Source organism: Pseudorasbora parva, chromosome 22 (assembly GCF_024679245.1).
Source record: "Pseudorasbora parva isolate DD20220531a chromosome 22, ASM2467924v1, whole genome shotgun sequence".
In the NCBI taxonomy this organism is placed as follows: Eukaryota; Metazoa; Chordata; class Actinopteri; order Cypriniformes; family Gobionidae; genus Pseudorasbora; species Pseudorasbora parva.
The window spans coordinates 34,550,265-34,574,850 of NC_090193.1; the positions used below are offsets into that span (position 1 = coordinate 34,550,265).

The 24,586-nt window shown below is 37.3% G+C and overlaps 1 protein-coding gene across 5 annotated transcripts in view; it reads right to left on the reverse strand.

Moving 5' to 3' along the window:
• Nucleotides 1-24,586, reverse strand: part of erc2 (ELKS/RAB6-interacting/CAST family member 2) — a 63,525-nt gene that overhangs the window by 7,686 nt on the left and 31,253 nt on the right. For 2 of the 5 annotated variants that reach the window (XM_067431821.1, XM_067431820.1), the window contains 9 exons: nucleotides 22,246-22,401; nucleotides 19,440-19,607; nucleotides 19,016-19,183; nucleotides 13,676-13,813; nucleotides 13,046-13,186; nucleotides 12,810-12,950; nucleotides 11,369-11,404; nucleotides 8,921-9,123; nucleotides 5,195-5,317 (listed from right to left, as the gene is read on the reverse strand). In XM_067431821.1, the coding sequence (XP_067287922.1) occupies nucleotides 5,195-5,317; nucleotides 8,921-9,123; nucleotides 11,369-11,404; nucleotides 12,810-12,950; nucleotides 13,046-13,186; nucleotides 13,676-13,813; nucleotides 19,016-19,183; nucleotides 19,440-19,607; nucleotides 22,246-22,401 (1,274 nt within the window). Of the gene's footprint in view, nucleotides 1-545; nucleotides 558-5,194; nucleotides 5,318-8,920; nucleotides 9,124-11,368; nucleotides 11,405-12,809; nucleotides 12,951-13,045; nucleotides 13,187-13,675; nucleotides 13,814-19,015; nucleotides 19,184-19,439; nucleotides 19,608-22,245; nucleotides 22,402-24,586 lie in introns of all 5 variants that reach the window. The other 3 variants (XM_067431823.1, XM_067431822.1, XM_067431824.1) reach the window with 3 other exon arrangements.

Genomic DNA, 24,586 nt, shown 5'->3' on the forward strand with positions numbered 1-24,586 from the left:
ACAAGGGAAGATTTTTTGAAGAATGTCAGTAACCAAACAGATAACTGGAGCTCTTGACTTCTATAGTAGGAAAAAAAATACTATGGAAGTCATTCAAGTCAATGGCTCCAGTTAACTGTTTGGTTGCTGACATTTTTCAAAATATATTCCCTTGTGTTCAGCTGAAGAAAGAAATTCATACAGGTTTGAAACAACTTGAGGGTGAGTAAAGGATGACAGAATTTTCATTTTAAAGTGAACTATCCCTTTAAGAGTCTTCAACACTCCCACTTAACAGTCACAATTATTTTGCAAATGCCATTTGGTTTGATATTTCGTTAACATTCAGAATTATTAAAGAGCGTTTTAAGTGTTTAACACATTTTGGGGTCAGTGTACGTGTGATTAGCAAGTGCAAATAACAACACAACACTGTGAAATGAGACTCATAATCATGACAACACATTAGATGCAAATGCAAGAAACACGACAGTTATCACATGACCGAAACACGCTTGGTTATTGCTCAGAAGGGAGGGCGGACACCTGAGGAACACCCTACTTACCTGGGAGCAAGACTGGTGGCGGAGGAAGAGGAGGAAGGAAAGATACAGGAAGGGGAGGAACAGGAAGGAAGAGAAGCCACAACACAGCAAACAGGAAGAAAAGGAGAAATACACATTTAGAATTCTCTGAAAGAAGCCGAAAACAGCTGGAAAGAATCAAGTGAGAAACTAGGAGTGGTTTAAAATGGCTCCTAAGATCAACAAGACAGGATGCAAGACGCTATCATCTCAAATCATCACTGTCAGTGGATACGCCACTGAGTCCAGATCTGCAGGGCCCGTGACTGTGCCAACATGCAGCAACCCAACCAGCCGAGCCGCAGTGAGAGATTGCACGGGGTGGCAAACGGGGCAAGAGCGCTCAGGCATGAGGGTGCAAACCTACTTGAGGAACGCCAGACCCTGCCTAAAGTACCAAGCTCACTCACAGAGCACAACGGGGCCTGCGATGCCGGCGGACGTCTCATGCAGGCCAGTGAGACGGCTGCTTTGGGGGGGATTTCGCAGTCTTGAGGTGGGTGGATCATTCAGAAGAGTGAGAGGGAACGGAGGAGAGATGGTGTTAGGAAGCAGAAAGAGGAGAGGGGATGCAGATCAGCATGTGAAATGGGTGTTCAAGGGTCAGGAAACGGGGCTCCGCTCCTTGCCAAAGCCCTCGTATACCAGCAACACCAAGCGGTAAGCACAAAGATCACAGAAGCATGTGTGTGCAAAATATGCAGATGCAGAACATGTTAACATGTCATATACGCAGAGTGGATAAAACACACCAAGAGAATGGCATTAGTTAACAAATGCATGAGGAATAAAACACTGTTTTGGAGTCTAATTTCAAGAATAGTTCACCTAAAAATAAAAATGACTGTACATGTACAATATTTTCAGTAGAGTGCATCATTAGTTTTCAGTAGATTATAGCTTATATCAATTTCTTACAAAAATCCACTTCAAATGTGTCATATGAACTATTGTAGATATTTTTTCTTTGTTTTAAGCATAGTCACTTAATTTTCAGATTATTTTTTTTACAGACAACAAGACTTGTTGCCCTTGAAATCTTGTAATTTGGCCTCTCAAGTAAACATACCTTGAATTTTTTAGTGTCTTTTTTTGTCATTTTTGGAGCTCAACAGCACCTGTCCCAAATTGTCAGATATTCGTTTTTAGGTGAACTGTCCCTTTAATCTTGGTGCAATTTTAAAGTATGACTACACATTAACATGTTGCCATGCCAACATCAACACGACAGATATATCAAGTATGCAGTAATCACACATCTGACACAATGTGAAAAAAAGAATTGTGCTTAAACAGAGGAACCATTTTGATTAAAACTGAGATATTTTGAATTCTATATCCACTGCACAAAAACACATTATAGAACAGATATAATGATAAAAAGGAAATCCACACATAAACTCTGTTCCAAAGCCCAGGGAGATGTCTAACTAGGCAGCATATTTTAGGCACCATTAATGTTTCTGAAAGAAGTCTCTTACTCACTGAGACAGTAAAATCAGTAATATTGTGAAATATTATTACTATTTAAAATAACTTCTTTCTGTGTTAATATATTTGAAAATATAATTTATTCCTGTAATCAAAGCTGAATTTTCAGCATCATTACTCCAGTCTTCAGTGTCAGATAATCCAAAAAACATTTATCATTATCAATGTTGAAAACTATTTTGCTGCTCCACATTTTTGTGGAAATCATGATCCATTATTTTTCAGGATTCTATGATGAAGATGAATTTATTTCTTCATTTGTTACACAAATAAATGTCTTTACTATCATTTTTGATTAATTTAAAGCAGCACTAGGTGACTTTTCCACCTTCATAATATATATTTTTAAGACTCGTGTGATGATAAATCGACTTACAATAGGTTGAATGACACGTCTGTAGGGTGACCACCCGTCCCGCGTAGCGCGTGCACGCACAGCGTTTGAAGCAAAATTCATGCGTCCCGCAAATTGAGACCGTGTCACGCATAATTAATGCTTGCTCAAAAAGAAGTTGGTCGCTCTATATCCTCGTGCCTCAGGCAGCCAAACCAACATTACTTGACAGTTCAGCGTGCTACTGTTGCCCCTCCCACCCCTCAGTTGAACTGCTGTTGTCAACTTTTTCGTTGTTGTCATGACAGCGCGTGCATACCAGAGACACTCACAACTTTTTAGATGCGCACTTTCCTATTCGAAAAATTGAGTCTTTAGGCTCCGCAATCATCAATTAAAAAGAGAATGAGTGGGTACAAGAAATACTGGAAAAATTAATATTTGTGACTGAAAGGTGTTCAAAAAAGAGAGCTTTTTGTGACCTTTGCAAAACGTCTTTCTCAATCGGACATGGAGAGTAAAATACGATGTCAAACGACACAGACTCACACTACAAAAAATGCTTTTCTTTCTTAGTATTTTTGTCTTGTTTCTTGCCAAAATATAAATAAAAAAATATCAAGCAAAAGTAATTGTCTTGTTTTGGGAACAAATAACTCAAAACTAAGAGTTTTTGCTTAAAATCAGACAAATAGTCTGCCAATGGGGTAAGAAAAATAATCTTAGTTCAAACAGAAAACAAGAATAATTTTCTTACCCCATTGGCAGATTGTTTGGCTTAATTTTGAGCTATTTTTTCCCAAAACAAGACAATAATTTTTACATGTCTATTAAATGTTTCTTAATGTAAGAATTTTAACATATTTAGGCTTGAAACAAGACAAAAATACTAAGTAAGAATGCTTTTTTTTTTTTTGCAGTGCAGACTTTACTAACATGGAAGTTCACCATCCTTCCCTCCCCTTCTCGTTCTGTGAACTGGAGTTAACTTTACTTTTAGTTTAACTTAACACATTTTTTTTTACTGTTCCTGTGTTGAGCGACTTCAGTTTCTGTTAATCCTATAATTTTATATTATAATTGATTTAAAGTGAATAGATTGTAATGAAAAATAAGTAAAGTAAATTAGCTAAAGTAAATCGTAAGTGGAAGTGCATCTGTCAATTCATTGAATGTTCAAAATATTATGTTAAAAATACACATTGGTTGGCCTATATTCATGAGCATACATCAGCAATTAGCCTACACATGTTTAGGGGAATAGGGCATTATTAATATACCATGTAAGGTGCTATGTGCTAGAAATGGGTAAACCTCTATCTGCCCGTCTGCCCGTGGGGTGGGGCACCGCCGCGCCAGGCAGTGTCCCACATTGTCCCTCAGAAACATACCCTTTGTCCCCCCTTGGGCTTATTAGCAGGTGGTCACCCTACACGTCTGCCATAGCCTGATGGGGTCTGTATCGTTTTTAATCGTAATTTTAAACTTCGGGTTTCGGGTAGTAATCCGGGAACAAAAAGAACTACAAAATTCGACTGCTTTACGGCACACACGTCACTTCCACCAACACCCACACTTCCTTAAATTCGGACGTGCGAGCCCAACTTTGTTCGTCGGATAATATAGTCATGTCCGAAGCAGCAGAGACAAATAAGAAAGAAAAGGTTTTGTTGGAGGAAAGCAATAAGAGGAAACTAAATAGTGATGGGATTAAAGGCAGGACGAGGATCAACCCTGGACCAGCGCGTTTGCTCGTCGGAGTGAGCTGAAGGAGGCGTGCCCGACCGATGCTCTCCTGCTTGTTACGGTGAGCTACCACTCAAACATTGAACTGAAGTATCATATAGATTCTGTAAAACGGTAACCAATAGACTACTATAATGACACTGGCTTGTAAACGTAAGCATCGTGATTATTTGGCGTTTGAAAAAAATAAAACCCATGAAATTATATTCATATGACATGCTGAAACATGGCACTGACTGTAACGTTACCTGAGATGAAGACATTTCACACGCGCCGCCAGAAGAACACCTGCATGTGAACTCTTGCAGTGTTCAGGTTAGCTGTTAGTCCTGCACCAACCCGCTGCGCCACTTTTATGAAGTTATTTGGCCCGCACCGCACCACATTTTTAAAACCCGCCCCGCACCCGCGACCATTAAATAGACATACGGGGTCCGCGGGTTATGAGACGACACACGCATAGTTCAGGGCTATCAGGGTTGTCATGTCAACAAATGCACGCGCGATGGCATCCCCTGGTGTAGGATGACAGATCTTACGACAGTAGTTGAGGACATTATTTTTTCCAAACTGTAGGGGGACCCCGAGAGCAAAAGCCAAGTGCTGCTTTAATGTGTCTTTGCTAAATAAAATTTAATTTCTGTGGAAAAAAAAAAATCTTACTGACCACAAACTGTCTTTTTGAACTGTCCCAGAATGCACTGTGACAAGGTTAAGATGGCAAAAGTGAGCCACTTAAGAGGCTTCAACTTACTTAGGATGCTGCCTATGTAGACAGTGAGGCATCTCACTAGAGTTTAGAAGAGAGTCCAACACATGCGCGAGAAACACAATACACAACATCTTATTTTCTGAGCTGTCTCGGTCCACTGATTTTTACATCAATGCAATCTGGCAGACATTTACGACATTATAAGGAATAAAACGGTCCTTTCCTTTGTTAGAAAAACCAGTGAATGAGAGACAGCTGTGCACAGGGCCATCAAGGCATCTAACAGCCACACAGCAGTAGCAGACAGAGAAATGCAGCCGAGCCGTGGTGCCAGGACAGAGCACTCACTTTCCCAGGAAGTCCCACACCATGCCCCCAATCTGCTGGGGGGCAGCGGACACAGAGGGGGGAGGGTCAGAGGGGGCTCTGCCACCAGGGCGGGGCGAGGGGCGGGCAGCGGGGGGTGGGGGGCTGAGCCACAGTGAAGGAGGAATGAGTTATGAAGATATGGATGATAGATAGATAGATAGATAGATAGATAGATAGATAGATAGATAGATAGATAGATAGATATTTTATTAGTTTATATAATGTTGAATTTCAATTAGTTAAAAATGGGAATTCAGGAGCCAATGAAAGAAATGCAGAAGAGTTGCAGGACAAGAAATTATGAACAAGAAATGAGTGTTTTATGACAGGAGATGAAGGAACATGGAAGAACGGGAGGAAAAGAAGGAGGTCGGAAAAAAGAGAGACCAAAAGACAGAACAGAGAGTTTGCAAGACGGTAAAAAAAAACAGAACAGAAGTACACATTAATCAAACCACATTAACACTGAAGCATGAGCGTGTCAACTGAGAAAAAGCAAGACTTACTGTCTGATGCTCAAAACTATACAGGCTGTTCACACTCACAGATTATTACTGCTTTTTCATTTTCAATGGAAAATACATTTGTATATATATATATATATATATATATATATATATATATATATATATATATATATATATATATATATATATATATATATATATATATATATATATATATATATATATATATATATATATAAATTAATATTAAAACATGAAATATTATAAAATATTAAATAATGTTAATATTATTTCATAATATAATTTTTCATATATTTTAATCTATTTTTAATTATATATGTATTACATTTATTATGATATGCCTTAATTGTACTGGTAGTCAGCACATTGTATTCCTGCTTATTTGCATGAAATGTGACCTTTCACAGCTGTGTCAATGATTTATGGTTATTTTCAAACTGCTGTTAGTGTGAACGGCCATTTAGAATGATGTACGACCTGAACATACAAGAGTGGCATGGACCGGATATCTTAGATGAACTACTCAACTAAATAGAAGAATTTAAAAGAAGAGATGAGGCAGTTGTATGTGAACATGCCAAAACACACTAATAACAGCAGTCATCACAGCGCATGAAGAGAGAGACGCTTCACAACCGCTAAACACGAGCTCCATATGAAACACACAGAATACAGCTGACCTCATGAATGCATGATTCCAGGAAGCAGCATAAATATTTGCAATCATCATCATATTTCCCCTCAAGGAGATGCATTATTGACGGCAGCTCTGAGGGTACAGCGCGGTTTGTACCGCATCAGTAACAAAACGGCCCTTGACATCAGCAGTTTGATGTTATATCCCTGCAGAATTTTATATTTAACAGTACAGTAGAAACTGTCAACTGATGCTGTCGAGGCACGAGATAACGGCAAAACGAGAGATCAGTCCTGATGCTTCTTTATGAAAACTTGTGCAGACAGACTTCATAAATATGTTTCAAATCTTATATTTACACAACCAGGGAAATGTTAAAACGCATTTATTCTTTATTTATTTGTACTGCTTTCAACATTTTAGAATAATAGTAAAATCATTAAAGGGTTAGTCAACCCCAAAATGAAAATTCTCTTAAATAATTACTTACCCTGATGTCGTTCGACACCCGTAAGAGCTCCGTTCATCTTCCGAACACAAATGAAGATATTTGTGTTGAAATCCGATGGCTCAGAAAGGCCTTCATTGACACCAATGTCATTTCCTCTCTCAAGACCCATAAAGGCACTAAAGACGTCGAAAGCCCATCTCACTACAGAGGCTCTACAATCATTTTATGATGCGACAAGAAGATTTTGTGAGCAAAAACAACTAAATAATGACTGTTACAGTGATGGGCTGATTTCAAAATAAAGTTTCAAACCATTATGAAAACGCTGATTTGAAACTTTGTTTTGAAATCGGTTCATCACTATATATGTCGTTATTTAGTTGTTTTTTTTGCGCACAAAAACTATTCTCGCATTTCATAAAATGATTGTAGAGCCTCTGTAGTGAGATGGGCTTTCGACGTCTTTAGTGCCTTTATGGGTCTTGAGAGAGGAAATGACATTGGTGTCAATGAAGGCCTTTCTGAGCCATCAGATTTCAACACAAATATCTTCATTTGTGTTCCGAAGATGAACGGAGCTCTTACGGGTGTCGAACGACATCAGGGTAAGTAATTAATGAGAGAATTTTCATTTTTGGGTGAACTAACCCTTTAAGACTTTGAAACTATGAAAGAACACAAATTGAAGCATGTAAGTTATCGAGTGACAATTAAAGTCACCATGAAATCCAAAATCGTAGATTATTATGGAATATATTATTTATTATAAATAAAACATTTTCTGTGCACATTATATTTTTAGTTCATGAGCCCTCATAATCTTTAACCAAAATAACTTCCTCTCCCTCTTGCAGCTCATCTCTTCTCTTCACTGAGGATGTGTTTACTGGCGTGAGGGCGGGGCAACCTGTCACTCACATGAGATCCACCAATAGCAAACCACTACCATCCAATCAATTCCCCAGACAAAATCAAGTCCTGCCTTACATTGTTTTAATTCCCAATAGAAAATAAAAGACTGTCGCAAAGTTAAACAAATCAAATATCTTATATTTTATATTATATCTCAGATTTCCAGCTCTTCACAGGAGGTGCATCATGGGATGCAATTTAAATCACTACTCTGTAAAAAAATAAAAAAGGGACCTCCTTCCTCTAAATTTTTCAGTTGGCCGAACTGAAATTCTGTGAATTTATTCAGCCAACTGAAAATTTTTGATGTGATCTGTCACTAGAAAATGCTCAATTGGAGACCTGATTTTTTTTACAGTGTATCTGGCCAAACTCATTTGTAAAAAATATAAACTTTTACCCTCTACAGCACAGCGTTGTCCTCAGACAACGTAAAGTTTTCAAAGCCCATGTTCAGTATATTTAAATGTTTAAGACCAATTATAATTTTCAAAAATAACAGTCAAAGAACAGTCCAATAAGTGTGGGAGTCACAATCAAACAGCATTTAAAGGTGGGACGTCCTGTTTTAACACGTGGTCACAGGAGCACATGGTGTGAAAAGAAGGCCAGATTATTTGCTTTAAAATGACCTATACTTTACATAAAAATGTATGTGCAGTCGTGAGTTAATTCAAATTTTAATTTAGTAAAGAAAAGCATGCATATTTTACTATCCGGCCAACTTGTTTATTTTTCAATAAATAAACTTTTTTAATTGATTAATTATTTATTTGTAATAAATATCAATTAATTGGAAATGCATGCATACAGTATATGCATGCAATACTATAAATGATCAATAATAGGTTATAACATGTTTTTAAATTGCTTTAACTCATCAAAATTAGTTAAGCAATTTTTTTCTTTTAAAGTTATACAAGATGTAACTATTTTTTAAGTGCGTTTAATGCAATTTAAGATTAAATGACTAAAACATACAAGTTGATTGTACTTAAAAATTTAAGGCAGCACAATTTTTTATAGCATACATAGATACTAATTATACTAATATGTTACTAATATGTTAAGTATTTAGATCAAATGTTTTTAGGATCATAAGAATGCAGTCTGCACAAGAACGCAAAAAAAAAACTTTTTAACTGTTTGACTAGATGTGACTTAAACACTCAACATCACACTTTCAAACGCATTAGAAAGAGCCTTTTCCCCCTCACCTCTCCAGCTCTGCGATCTTCTTATCCTTGTCGTTTTTCTCCGTCTCCACCTCTCTCAGAATCTCCAGTAACCTCTCGACCTCAGTCTGGGCTTTGCTGGACTCCTCTTTGTAGAAGGACACCTCCTTCTCCAGAAGTTTGACCCGGTCCACATACTCTGGATTCCCACGTGAGCTTTGCTGCACCTCCACCTCATGGGCCTTCTGTACAAGGATCATGGGAAGGCATCGCCATAGAAACCAATTAAAAAAACACAGCCTCAGCCAATCAAAATCAATGAATGGAGAAGCAATTCTGAATGCCAACACATATGCCAGACTAGAGGCGTCTTTGTGCTTCACAAAGCAGATAATCAGCCAAGCTTTAAATGCAAAAAGATTAAAAGCACTTATTTGGCTTGTTGCAGCTGAAACTGTAGTTGAATAAGGGAAGTTACAATTATGCGTAATTTCCTCTGCCATATTTAAACGCAGCATTTAAGCAGTCTAAAACACAATGTACACCGGCATGTTTCAAATGAGCGCACAATGGATCACATACAGTGTTGGGTAAGTTACTCTAAAAAATTTATTAATTACTTGATTTAAAGTTCATTTTTTATTACAATTATGAAAACTTAATAACATCTTTAACACAAAAATCTCTCTAAAAAGTATTGGATTACTTATTACTTTATGAATCCCATATCAACATTGACCAGTTAAACATTACAAGGACAGACATGAAACTGCACTTTTGATTATTTTAAATGAGCAATATAAAATTGCATAAATTATTCTTGAACTGAACAAAGTGTGTAAAAGATTACATTAAAAACATACATTTTAACATGACATGTTTATGTTAAATCCACTATTGTTTATATACAGTAGAATTGTTCTATATTCTATAGAGCATTTAATGCAATTACATCAGAAGTAACTGTAATGAAGAGTAATCCCTTACTTTACCTTTTCAAGGGAAAGGTCATTTGATTAGTAATTCATTACACCCAACACTGATCACATTCAAAACTAAATGAAAGAAAGCGACAACATCTATAATTTAAGATAATGTGGTCATAAAACAAAAATAATAAAAACCAAAAGGCACCTGATCGAAGCCGACACACCACACTCTCAGAATGATCACATGACATGAGATGAATAAACACACGAGACAGAGGAACGTGCAATGCTTCATGCAAACGTGGATTTTAGCTCCATGGTTCAGTGGTAAGATTCTTTGCAATGCGTTTATGCGTGTTCAAGTATCTGAGTATTAACTTCGAGGAAACAGATTAGTAAACATTGGAAGCATGAGGAAACGATACAGTTTGTGAACATGTTTCACAGAATGCTTTCGGTTCACACTAAATTCTGTTTGGTTTGGTCTACATATGATAAAAACGTTGAATTAACATTATGTATTAAAAACTAAATCCTAAAAAGACCTATACTGCATAATAACTATGGAAATAGTGAATAAAATAAAATAGTAAATAGTGCTGTCAAATCGATTTATTTGCGATTAATCAAGTGCAAAATAAAAGATTATGTTCACATTATTTATGTTTGTGCACGGTGTATAATTATTATGTATATAAATACACACACATGCATGTATATATGTAAGTATAATAATTTGAATGAAATTAATTGAAATGAATAAATGTGTTAATTACATTTATTTTTATATATAATAATATATACATCAATCAGGCATCAGATAATGACCACTGACAGATGAGGTGAATAACACTGATGATCTCTTCATCACGGCTTCTGTTAGTGGGTGGGGTATATTAGGCAGCAAGTGAACATTTTGTCCTCAAAGTTGATGTATTAGAAGCAGGAAATTTTATGAAACATATATTATGAAAACACAACCTTTAATTTTGGATGCGATTACTCGCGTTAATCAATTGACAGCACTAATAAAGTTTTAAATGATTTACCTAATAATTAATTCTCACATTTTTGTAATGCTTAATTGACTCTATTAAATTACTTATATCACATTTCCTCTATATGGAAAGCCAAATATAAACTGTAGCTGCTTCATCCTGTAGGCCTCTATTGGTACACTGTAAAAAATAAATATATGATCAATAAGTCATGACAACATATGCTTTTACATTTCTTTAACTCATCAATATAAGTTATAAGGGACAATATAAGGATTTTTTTTACTTAAATTGAAATGGCTTAAACAGTTGATTGTAGGCTACTTAAAAATAAAGGCAGCTTTTTTTTTTTACAGTGTACTACAACAACAAAAACCTCCAAAAATAGCTTTTCATAATATACATATTGCATTGTTCTTGTATCACAGAATAAACCTTAAAGTTTAGACCATAAACAACTTCTTTACAAGTTAAAATTAGATACAAATAAAGAAAGAAAAGTGTAGCGTGTAGTGTCATCATGCTTTCAATATGTGCTAGTACAGATTCAGAGAGACACTTACGGGATTGTTCATTTGACTGAACAGCTGCTCTGCTTGCTACATTGCAAAGGAGGGAATCATGGGAAATGAGGAGGAGGAGGAGTATGAAGGGACCCAGTAAAACAGCACAAGCTTTATCATTAGCTCTTCTATCAGGTTAATGATAATGTTCTACACAGGAGAATATAAGTAACCAGAGAGCAACATAAGAACAAAAAGAAGCCAGCTGAGTCTCAAATCGGAGCGAGCTGACGACCTAGACGGCGTTTCTGATCATCACGGTCACATTCTAAACATTTTGATTGGACAACTTGCCCAAAAATGCCATTTAGGCTTGGGGTTCACTCGGTTTTGAGACACAGCTGCTGTCAGATAGGAGGAATTAGACAAAGACATCTTATCACTACTTCAATAAAGTTCCCATGATGCCCTCTAAAATGAGTGACCATAAAGCTGATGCAGAAAACACATTCAATGAAACAACTGGCTAATTCATTGAACGTAATTCCAGTGGCAGTGATTAGTGGTTGACTGATATGGGTCTTTAAGGAAGTAGATGCTCTTAGAGCAGGATGGATAATATAATGCCAGAATGCTCTGAAAGATGCTGGGTTGTTTCATCCCAAGATTGGGTCAAATATGCACAAACCCAGCCACTGTGTAATTTTTTTATATATATACATTTTTTACCCAACAATTGTTTTTGACTATATTTGACCAAAACATGGGCTAAAACAACCCAGCATTTTTTAGAGTGTACACTCTAATGCTGGGTTGTTTTAACCCAATGTTGGGTCAAATATGGACTAACCCAGCAATTGGGTTGTGTTAACCCAGCGATTGGATTGTTTTAATCCTGTGGTTGGGTTAAATATTTGCTTAAGACAACCCAATCGCTGGGTTAAAACAACCCAACTGCTGGGTTAGTCCATATTTGACCCAACATTGGGTTGTTTTTTTACTCAGAATTTTTTAGTGTATAGAAAAACCACATTGAAAATCTAGATTAATTAGAATAAACTTTAAGAATGAAAAAAAGTAATACAACAAAGACATTTTTTCATGTCAAAATATTATATGTTAAATTCCGGACTTTCACTAATCAAATGGAATTTTTGACATTCGTCATGTGAACTTATGGAAATGTACTTTTCGCTAAGACTTTAATTCTGATTAAATATACACTACCGTTCAAAAGTATGGGACTGGTTTTCAAAAAGAAGTCTCTTATGTTCACTAAGGCTGCATTTATTTCAATTCAATTCAATTTTTGAATGAATGCATCCTTGCTGAATAAAAGTATTAAATTCTTAAAAAAAATCGTACAGACCCCAAACTTTCGAAAGGTCGACACTAACACTTTTATTAAATGCCAAGGCGGCACAGTTAACGGCCGATGCTGATTAATAATCTTAAAATCTGCAAATATTGAATTATCAAGACGTCAGAAGGAAATTCCTACCTTTTGTAACTGTGTCTCCAGTTTATTGCATTCCTCTTTCTTCTGCTCGATTGCGATCTCAAGAGACTTGAGTTTGGAGTCTTTCTTGAGTCCTGATGAGGCCAGCGAGGAGGCGTGTTCTTTTAAATCTATGAGACTTGACTGGAGGAAGAGGAAGACGAGACGAGAGCTGACAGTCTGACCAAAATCTCAAAGAAACACAACTCAAACAGTCACGCATTCAATCGCTGACGTACCTCTTTCTCCGTTAGCTCCAGCTGTAAAGAGTTCACCTTCTCTTTCAGGTCTTTATTCTCTTTCTTATACGAGTCCACCTCCTCTAGTCTCTCTCGGTCTTCCCTCTCTCTTTGCTCTTTCAGACGCTCAATAATTCGCTCCTGTGATAAAAACACATTGCATCTACACTCACGGCTAATTGAGCATGCTAAAACTATTTACGCTTCACTAACACTCATGGTTGATCAATAAATGTCTGTCTTCATTCTTCACAGATTAGGGGACAATTTCACTAAAACCTGCTGTAAAGTTGAAGAAATGCTGCACAATACCAGACTGTGGTACCATCCAAAATCGAGCACTCAAATCTGGCCTGGGATGCTAGCAAAAGGTACAATTAATTCACAATACTTACATACTATGAATATGTCATGCCCAGCATGTTGTTGTTGTTATAGAAGGCAATTTCTCAAACTTGTCATGCATGCATTAACCTTGAACTTTATTTATATTGAAAAATGTTAGGAAGAAGCTTTCCAAAAGGGCTCTCTAAAAACCTAAAAGCAGCATATGTGAGGCAGCTCTGATTGCAAGCGGTCCTGGTCTACATTTTCATTTCCAGTTGTGATGTGTGGAACCGTATCTGGTACCTTCTCAGACAGAGCTTCCTCTAGCGTGGCGAGGGCAGTGTCAGTGTTGCTGGAGTCCGTCTGGAGGGACTTCACTCTGTCCTTTAGATTCCCGAGCTGTTTATCTTTATCCCTCAGCTGCTCCTGAAGGTTTTCAATCTAAAAGAGAGGAAGAAGATAAAACGGGTGTGGATTTAGCAAGCATATAACTCAGAGTTTGGAGTTCTTTTTTGAAAACTCATAATTGATCTAAACCAACCTCATGAATTGTGCTCTCAGGTGATCAATTATTCACAAATTAAACAGCTAATTAAATGTAGCATCTGTGGCAGTGATGATGCATTTTTTGTCGGCCAACCCAGAACCTCCCCGGCTCCCTAGAAAAATACCCAAAAGGATTTTTCCATTGGCTTTTGGATTATTTCAAAAAATAAGCTCTGTGACCAACAAAAGTTTATGATTATTACATGTTTTGTTCATCAAGATAATTTTTTCAAATCAATACGACTTTTTTGCAGCATAAATACAATCTTGAGCATAGGCTATAATTAAACCATGGTCACATGACTTTAACATCATAAACAAGCTACACTGTGTGATATTTTCCCCCATCTAGCGGTGTAAAGGTATATGACCATCCAGTGAATAATAGTTTCTGTTCCTCTCAATTCCGATTTTGTTTTAACTCCTACGGTGGCCGATTTAGTCCAAGATTAACATGGCAATCCCCCTCTTTACATTCGACACGGTGCCATCGAGTGTTAAAACACGAAAGGCGAAGCTTGAATTTACGGGTATGTCCCTCTTTGGCTAATGTACTTTCAAGATGGAGGGGCAACATGACGTCCAGCATTCGAACCCCTCACCCGTATGTATTTTCAATGGCATATTATAAACTTACGAGAATACTTTATTACTTGAAAGAAGTAAATATACATTAATGAGCACATATATTTTTGAAAGAACTAAGTGTTTTTAGCTAAGAATAAACTAAAAAAGTTACACAGTGTAGCTTTAAAGAAATGTATTTTGTTAGGCTTGCAGGTTTTGTTTCACAATCCTCTCCAGGGTGCAGTTATCCCTATTGCTTGCACACTTTTTTCTACCACATCTTTTCCTTCCCTTTGCCTCTCTATTCATGTTCTTGGACATAGAGTTCTGTGAACAGCCTGCCTCTTTTGCAATGACCTTTTGTAACTTGCCCTCCTTGTACAAGGTGTAAATGGTCGTCTTTTGGACAACTGTCAAGTCAACAGTCTTCCCCATGATTGCGTCGCCTACAAAACTAGACTGAGAGATCATTAAAGGCCTTTGCAGGTGTTTTGAGTTAATTAGCTGATTAGAGTGCGGCTCCAGGTGTCTTCAATATTGAACCTTTTCACAATATTAAAATTTTCTGAGATACTGATTTTGGGATTTTCCTTAGTTGTCAATTATAATAATCAAAATTAAGAATGTATGCGTTTCAATGGTAAAAGTATCAACACCAAAATTTATCTGCAGCAGTCAGGTGGTACAGGTCGCTCTTTAATTTTATGTTGAAAATAATATATGAAAATATCTTGACTTGAGCTTGTTTTAACCACAAACCTTATTTCAGGCATTTAACTAAAGGCCCATCCAAAAAAAATCCAAAATGTTGCAATAGGGGTGATAAAAATCACACACTATGGGCCCTATTTGAATGATCTGAGGGCATGGTCTGAAGCGCATGGCGTAGATGCACTTAGGGCATGTCTGAATCCCCTTTTGCTAGTTTAACGACAGAAAAAACGGTCTGTGTGTCAGGCGCATGGTCCAAAACGGTTGTACCTATTCTCTTAATGGGTCATGGGTGTGTTTTGGACATAATGTGCAATAAACCAATCAGAGTCTCATCCCCCATTCCCTTTAAAAGCCAGTTGTGCTTACACCATGGCAGATTCGCTATTTACACGGCATAATTTGTGAATGGAAAGACTGAATGCTTCTCCAGAGAAAAATGTCAAATAATAACAAATCGCAATGACAATGAGGAACATTCATAAGTCAGCGTTTGCTGACATGGATGGATGTATACTTCATATTGCTGTATGTGGCGAGCTTCACAAAGAGTCATATAAACTGTGCTGTCATTCAGAAACCGCACGTTCTCAAGGCCACCTTACAAAGACGGATAACCTGGTGTTATAGGAATAGTACCTGGACATCTGAGAAAGTTATATTGCCTGTTGGTTTATCTTTCACCTTGTTTTCCATTTAAATGGGGTTGTGTTGAAGGAAGCCAGAGGATGAATAAACCCACAATGTCTATTGCTGACTTTAAAACATGGTGGTTGGTCTCTAATGGTATGGACAGTCTCAAGGGAATATTTAACCCTGATGATGATGTTCTGTATGGTCAGATAATGGGCTAGATTTCACTTCCGTCATCCTCCTGCTTTTCTTTTTGATGAATGGTGCAATATTCCATTACCCACAATTACGGAGCTGAATGAAGGGGTTTCAACAGCAAATGAAGCTGTTTGAATGCAAATGGAACTACTGGGTATTTATTCGTGTAAATTTGTAAGCAATACAGTAAGTTGTGGGTGATGTGTCTTAAAATATCAGATAAAAAGAGATAAAACCAGCACAGAGAGCAAGAGATCGGAAGTTAAATACGGTTTAAAGCAGAAAACCTTGAAGCCTTTTTGACTCCTGAGATGTTTCCTGTGTGACTGAACAACATGAAAAGCTTCAAGAGCCCAGCAAAGCATGTGGTGAGACGGAAAAAAGAGGACAAAGATGAAAAAGAAGATACAATAGGGGGAGAAAGGCGCCGTGGCTCTGTTCCTCTGTTATTTTTGAAGAATTTTCAGTAAAAATTCAGCTCACTAGGTTTTAGAAAAGAGCACTGTGTAGTATTTATGAGGATCTTTTGACAGAAATGCAATATAATATACATAACTATGTTTTCAGTGGTGTATAAAGACCTTACATAATGAACCGTTATGTTTGAGCTCAGAATCTTGGGACATGTGGTCTTCACCTCACAGACGGTGGGAAACAATCGGGATAGGACTCATGTAGGCAGAAATCATATTCATGGATGCGGTTATTAACGTTACTGTAGTATGAAGCAGAGCAGGAGCGAGTGTTGAGGAGCTGAGCAAGGCCGCTGGAGCGACTCGCGAGCAGCGGGACTTTTATTATGACGGAACACAGTCGCCAGTGCCATTTCTGCTTTTTACGTTGATGAGTGTGAGGTAACACAGCTCTGTTTATCATATTAGATATATTTAAGTGTATTTAAAATTATGTTATGAAAATCGAGGATAACGCAGAAATGATGCATTTGACAGGAGAAGCCCTCAGACGTCCCGACTCCTTGGTTAAAATCACAATTTTCTCACAATTTAGAAATAGTTGGAAACATTTGGGATATTGTAAGAACTCAACTGAAGAAAATACTGGCCTGGTGGTTTTTGGATATTTTCTGCAAAAATTCTACATAGTACCCCTTTAATATTTGCATAACCAAAAAAAAAAGTTTTGAAAATGTAACCCAGGGAGTTTTCCCCCCAGAGTTATCAGGGACTATTTAAAACCCTTAGTAATATGTTTTTTGAGTACTGACTTCAGGATTCGTTATGATGTGTATATGGAGACCTGCCCCTTTAAGAGAGTCGTTCGGGAATAATGTTTGGTTGTAATGTACATGGGGAAAACGTGGGGTTTGCAAGCAAGTTAGAGTTAAGTTTTAGTCATTGGTGTATAATGTTATCGCCTGATACGTAGGTAGAGGGGATGTGTGATTGGTTCTAGTGAGTTTGGGGCGGGACAGAGGGAGGGAGGGAAAAAGGCGAATGTGTGAGAGGTGAAGTGAAGAGTGCACCTGTATGTGTCAGAAAACTCGCGATTAATCCGACTAGGATTGATTTTATGTTATTTCTCTAACAAAGCAGTGTGAAATTAGTGTATCTGGCAAATCGCCAGTTAAATGTAGCTACTTTCTCAAGAGTTTGTATGGCCTTGTGGAGAAAAGATGAGTCATCGGTTAGCTTGTCAGCTGCACTCGTGTGAGTTTAAACGAGGGATAAACGCAACAGTGACTGAGTATTCTGATGCTGATGTGGTGAAGTGTGGGGTGTGCATTAAAGATCAACGTGACCAACGGTGATAAAGACTGCACGACTGTTCAGGGTTCCCCTGGCAACGAGGGATCGGTGAGGAAGCACGGACGCGCCATCCGTGACGAACTGTGTTTAGTTTTTCCCGACGCGGGGAGCGCGCAAGGTACTTTTTATTTTATTTGGCTCTTCGGAGTGAAGCGGCCAATTATCTTTTTGTTTTGTGGCCACAACGCACGCGAGCGACGATACAGGCCTGCAACGGGGGTGAGCTTGATTATATGATTATGTGAGTTAATGTGTTTATTTTTCACTGTATCATTGTTATAATATTTTTGTACTCAAAGTTCAGTGGACTGGGATTTTACTGTAAAGGGCATTTATTGTCCATTTAAATTTATTTCAAAGGGTTTAACACCGTGTTCGAGAAATCATATTGAGGGATAAAGTATACTCAGCGGTTGAATTCATATATTCATCAGTGGGTTATCAAACCATTTGTCAAGTAGATTAACCTCAGAGTGAGCATCTGTTTAACTGTCGGTCTGTGATCGTATGTTGAAGTAGAGACAGTTAATTGCCTTCTATTGGTTATTTTCAAACTTTTTATTTATCCTTTCTCTCCCATAACTTCTTATTTGCTTTAATAAATGCTGTGATTGTTTATTTGAAGTGATCTCAATCAATTACTCTTAGTTTCTCTGAAGGGATAGCATTGGTAAAAGTACAAATTTGCATATTGCAAATTAGAGTCCATTGACATAAAAGGCACAGTATAAGGAAAGAGGAAAATTGGTATTGGTTAGAGGGTGTTAAGAAAGTTCCTTTATAATTAGTCGAGAGACTGTAAAATTCGAACCCGAGTACCCACCCTAAGAGCTCAGATACCTCAATCTAGAGAGGGAAGAGGGTGCTACAAAAACGTTTAAAAAAATGGACTTTATGAAATTAATGAACCTCTAGAAATAAGGTTTTCATAATATATTATGAACATTTTTAGAATATAAAATTGTTAGCAGGGTTCAGTACAAACAGTTTTCAACAAATCTGACCAAAACCACTACATAAGAAATATAGAAAGCTACATAAACAGTTACAGATACAGTAAAAGAGGCTCTGCCTCCTTTCAAACCCGTTGCTTATATCACACTCTTTTCCTGAGGAACTAGGCACTGCTTGCCAAAAACGACCCCAATCATTTTTTAATGGCCCATGAAAACTGTCTAACCTTACGCCCTAATCTCTGACCTTTAATTCTTAAATGATGTACCTTCTTCTGCAGAACGTTGATCTTGCGTTCTTTGACCTCCAGCATATCTTTCATGTCTCTGATCTCCCCGGCCAGTGTTCCCTTCTCCTCTGTCAAGTCTTGCAATTGTTTCGTCTTCTTATTAAGGAACGATTCCTTCTCCTCCAGACGCAATCGGAGAGCGTCCACCTAACCAACACACCATGAGCTTTAAAGTTCAAGCGAAGCTGATGAGATATGCCTTCAAGTGCTAATATGGCAATAAGTCATTAGTCAAATATTAGGTTAACAAGTGAAAACAATTTCATTCAAATAAAATCCATGGGATCACAAGGTATTGCACAAGGGTACATTTTAAGATAACAAAATAAAATACAATACAATAACATTATTATTCAATTATAAAAATTACATATAAATAAATAAATAAAAATTAATTTGTAACCTCTGTTTGTAGAATGGCAGCACGTTGCTCTTTGGCAGTGAGCGACTCTTTGAGCACTTCAATATGCTGTTTGCAGTCTGAATTCTGATTATTCAGAGTTTCCAGTTTGGTTTGCAGACCTAAAAGCTCAGACTCTTTTTTTGAGAGCTCCTGCTTGAGCTGGTCAATCTGAAAGAGATTTAGAAAGAAAAGAAGAAACAGCGAAAGATAATTTTCTATTATTTATGGGACAGGGAATTCATAGCACGTAAAATGTTACAAAACATGAGTATTTAGACGTATAAGTCATTACACATGTTTATCTTTTTTAACAGAAAAAACTGAAATGAGTATGGGAGTTCTCCTCTACATCTTTACTCTCCTCACATAAATGATAGATTTCAGAACGCAATCCCCATTTAATATACATCAGCCATATCAATTATTGATGAAATGAGTTCTATAAATATCACAACAAAACCCCCAGCTGATTCATGAGCATGTTAGATACAGCGAAGACATCACCCATAATAATAGCCACGCACATGTGCTCAAAATCCACCTCCTCTAACCAATGAGAGATGGAGAAAATAAATATTTCTGTCAAGGGCGGTGCAAATCAAACAAACCAATCAGAACTCTCTATCAGAATGTCATTACATAATTTCATTAAAGGCCAATTCACACTGCACCGACAGACGGGAGAAGTTTGACAGGAAACAGTCCGCACAGCCATGAGAAATATTTACACAGATCCTATTTTAATACCGCTGCTTCGAGCATTACTCAAATCTATCACTACAGTTCCACCAGACATCTGTGAGGATTTACTCTGCCACTTCTGAGACACTGCACAATGTGAAAAAGACATGGATTTCTTCATAAAAAACTCAAATATATACTTCATCTGAGGATGCACTGATAGCAGAATTTTGGCTACCTTAATGTAAATAAAATGTTTTTTAATATTGAAATATTAACACTGATATTGCACATTTATACTGTTTTCTCTGCTTTTTTTAAGTGAACATTAAACAGTGTTCACAATTCATCTCACTTCAGTAATATGAAACAAAAACAATTTAGGGCAGGACTTTCATGCATTAAGAATTGACTGGCGATTGGATCGTGTCTCTATGACGGGCGACTGGAGGGCAGGGCTTGGTGATGTCAACCTGAATGGGACAGTTGTTACAGTGACAAAGCAAGTTTTTACAATTTGATGCAAGATTATAAAGACACATTTTTTGAATTGGAAGGCATTTTTTTACTTCACAAATACACTAATTAATAATGCTAAACCAGGAATGTTTATTAGGGAAGTAAGTACAGTAGGGTCAATCTTGATTTCATATTTACTTTAAACAAAAATGGCTTTGTGGAGGTTGTGTGGACTATTTAAATAATTTTTTTTGGAGCTTGTTAGTTGTGATCAGTGCAGTGACGAAGCTACAGGTGGACTTAGAATTTTGGCCCACCTAATACATACTAAAGTGTATATGAAATAAGTCACACTATAACTTTATTTACATAGTTAAAAGAATAATTAAATGCAGTTTTCAATTGAGGCGGTTTTGTGGTTTCCTCTCTCCCTAAAGGTGCTTTTCACCCGCTTGTCAAAATGAAAATTTAGATTTATAACCTACTTATTAACCTACTGTTTCTGTTACTTTCTGAACATAATGGGAAGATGCATGCGTTTGTGGACTGTGGAGTTGAATTTGAAAACTGAAACAAATCAGTTGATATTTTAAAAACCTAGTTAAGATTTGGATATGTACAGCTGCAAGAAATCAAGCAATGAAACTAAATTCCCACAACACACAATAACAGAGACAATTGATAATGAGATTATCCCGGTGTCTAACCAGATACCCAGTCGTGAGCACAAACATTTATAGTTTATAGTTATAGTTAAAAGATTTTAAACATATTTTCAGTGTCTTGCATAAATCATCTTTAAAAAAAAAAAAATTATATTTAACCAATGAAAAGTATTAAAACGAGCTTGTGACTAAACCTCATAACTCCATTGGCTCTTCAAACTGTCAGTCAAACTTCATTACTCCGCCCCGCCTCTGTCGCGCGCTGACTGGAGATAAATCGCTGCTTGTTTAGGGTAAATAAAGAACTGTTTGTTTGAATAAATACATTGATTTCTTTACTCAAGGAGCACTATATATAAAGGCTAATGTTTTATGTGTTTGAGGAGCGGAGTAGGGTGTAATCGTCAATACTCTCCTAAATAGCCTGTGTGTAGCACCTCATCTTTAATAACGTGAGATGTTGGCAAAATGTCAGAAGACAAAAACTGTCCGCATAGCTACAGTAAACTGTATAACCTGTAATGAAAAACTAATGCACTTACTGCCTGATATGCAGCTGTTAATGACAAACAAAGCATGCATCTCCAACATTAATTCTCAGAAATTTGCGGTTCAAAAACCTCAAAACTCCATTTGAGCTTGATTTTGGTCCAATTTTTATAATATGTTGACATGCAAGTGCCTGACCACATTCATACAATCATGTAAGTTATTTATGTGTGCTTGTGTTTTATTTTACTGTGCTTGTGTTTATGTCTGATAATTTGGCATGTCGTTTTCATTGATACGATTTGCCCAGCCCGTTTGAACATTTCTGGCCTCGCCCCAGGGTCAGTGTGAACTTTTCTATCCTACTTTTTTTGTTCAACAAACTAAATAACAATACGAGAGAAATGAAAATGATGTCATTATTTATTATTGAGTGAACCATCCATACACACAATCAGTAACATCACTGATTCCTTTGTGTCAGCGGCGGTTTATACTTTAAATCTCCCTACCTTGCTCTTCATGAACTTGGAGTGGTTTTTGTAGACCTCCATCTGTTTGATCTCCTCCTCTCGATCCTCCGTGTGCAGCAGTCCATTCGCCTTCAACATCTGTATCTCATCCTCCAGGTCCCGAATGTTGCGTTCCAGGGATGCGATTTTGGTGTCCTGGATAAACAATTTAGTGGAAAAATTAGCGACGTTGTGCTCCATCATCTTAAGCTCGTATGACAACTTTGGTGCGATTCTACGGATTGAAGCATGCCAAACCCAATTCCCAAAAGACAGGCGGAATCACAACAAGAGGAAGACAGGGATATGCGAAACTCTAACGTCTTGCAGCATCGCCAGTGAGTAGCTGCAGTACTGCTGCAAAGCCAAAGCAGAATCTGTCTCTCTCATGCTAATGGAACAGCATGTAATCACCATTTGGTAGTACTGAGCGCACATCCAGCCCGGGCGGAGAGACGCTCTGGGAAAGGGAGCGGCGTGCGTGTGCCTCTTTGGGCTGTGCGACCGAGAGTTGCAGCGATGCAGCTCCTTCGGCTTTTTTAATAAATAATACAGCGTCTTTGGCATTAGCTATGGTCCATCTCCCATTCAGACATAAGAGAACGGTTGCCGTTACTTCTCACAAGCTCTCTCCGTAACCCGCCCTTCCTTCCTTCCCTCTCTCTCTCTCTCTCTCTCTCTCTCTCTCTCTCTCTCTCTCTCTCTCTCTCTCTCTCCTACACTCAGTCACTCACTCGTCTTTTTGTTTTCACAGACATCAATAGGTACCATTTTCATGCAAGGCCTTTGAAAACCATCATCCCATTTCCCACACACTGTACACAGAGAGTCAGTTCCCCAGATGAAATCACAGCTAGACTTATCGTCAATATTTTTAAGGCATGTTTAAATGTATAGTAATAGTGCTATTGTTCATTTAACATAAGGTTGTAAGGCTATACCTTGTGGCTCTATGAAAGATAATATCCACGTTCAGAGCATAAGCAAACAGATCACATTGCTGTCTTTCCTGTCATCCTCTCCCACGCCTGCATTCATGCTCTCTGTGTTGTAAACAACTCCACCTGTTCCCATGGCACCAGAATCAGCATCCCTGCTCAGCCAATAGGGCGAGAGAACACTACCGGTGATGCTAAAGGTTCAAAGAGCAATGGAAAGCGGTACAGGTGGAGCAGCTTTTGCAATTTTTGGTTGAGGGAAAAGGCATAAATCGAATTAGCGAAATTTAATTTTGAATAGCAGTGTCTCATCAGTGCTTGCATGTCACATGGACGCAGTGGTGAACTCTGGGTAATATTTAGCTCCAATCAGAGTGGACCCGAGGGGTGTGTGCGTGCCTTGCATGAGGTCATGCTTTATTTTTAGAGCGGTGTGTAATGCTTCTGCTGGCAGGAGTTGCTCTGCCTGTGAGCACACAAACCCACTTACTGTTTCATTCAGCCATTAACCAGCATGCTGCAGTGGGTCTGCCATCAGACATTTCTCTTGTCTTTCTGGTTTATTCTGTTCTGTTTGCTTTTTCAATCTATTGTTCTTCCTGAGCAGCCAGAACATGCCATATATAACCAACTTCATACTATAATGGCAGCACACAAGCCCTTTATACCAAGGATGCATATATTTGATCAAATATACATTAAACACAAATGTTTGTGAAATATATTAACTTATCTATGTTGATATATTTTAAAATGTAATTTATTTCAGTGAAGACAAAGCTCCAGTCTTGAGAGTCACATGATCCATCAGAAATCATTCAAATATGCTGATTTGCAGCTCATTTCTTATTATTATCAGTGTGGAAAAAAGGTGTGCTGCTTAATATTTTAAGAAGGAAACTGTGATACATACTTTTCAGGATTCTTTCATTTTACTTTTATTGTTTTTTTACTCTCACTTTTGATCAATTTAATGCATACTTGATCAAAACTTCTGAACAGCAGTGTGTACACTGTAAAAAATTATTTATAAAAAAGTTACCTGGTTGCCTTAAAAAATTTAGTTCATTGAAATTAAAATTTTGAGTTAATGCAATGAATTTTTTTTTGAGATTCGACAACCTTTATTAAAATATTATTAAAAGATTTTGTAATCATATCGGGTAATTGTGTGGGTTTATTTCTGATGATGCAGTGAAACATGCCATTGTGCTATTTTCATGATTTATCACATTTTTTATGTGGTTCAGATACAATAATATTTTGAGTTTCTATTTATTAAACAAATTTCCTTCATTGTATGGACTAAAATCTTTAATTTCAATAAACTCAAAATTTTAAGGCAACCAGGTTACTTACTTTTTTAAGTTAAACCAACAAAAACCAAAAAAAAATTTTTTTAC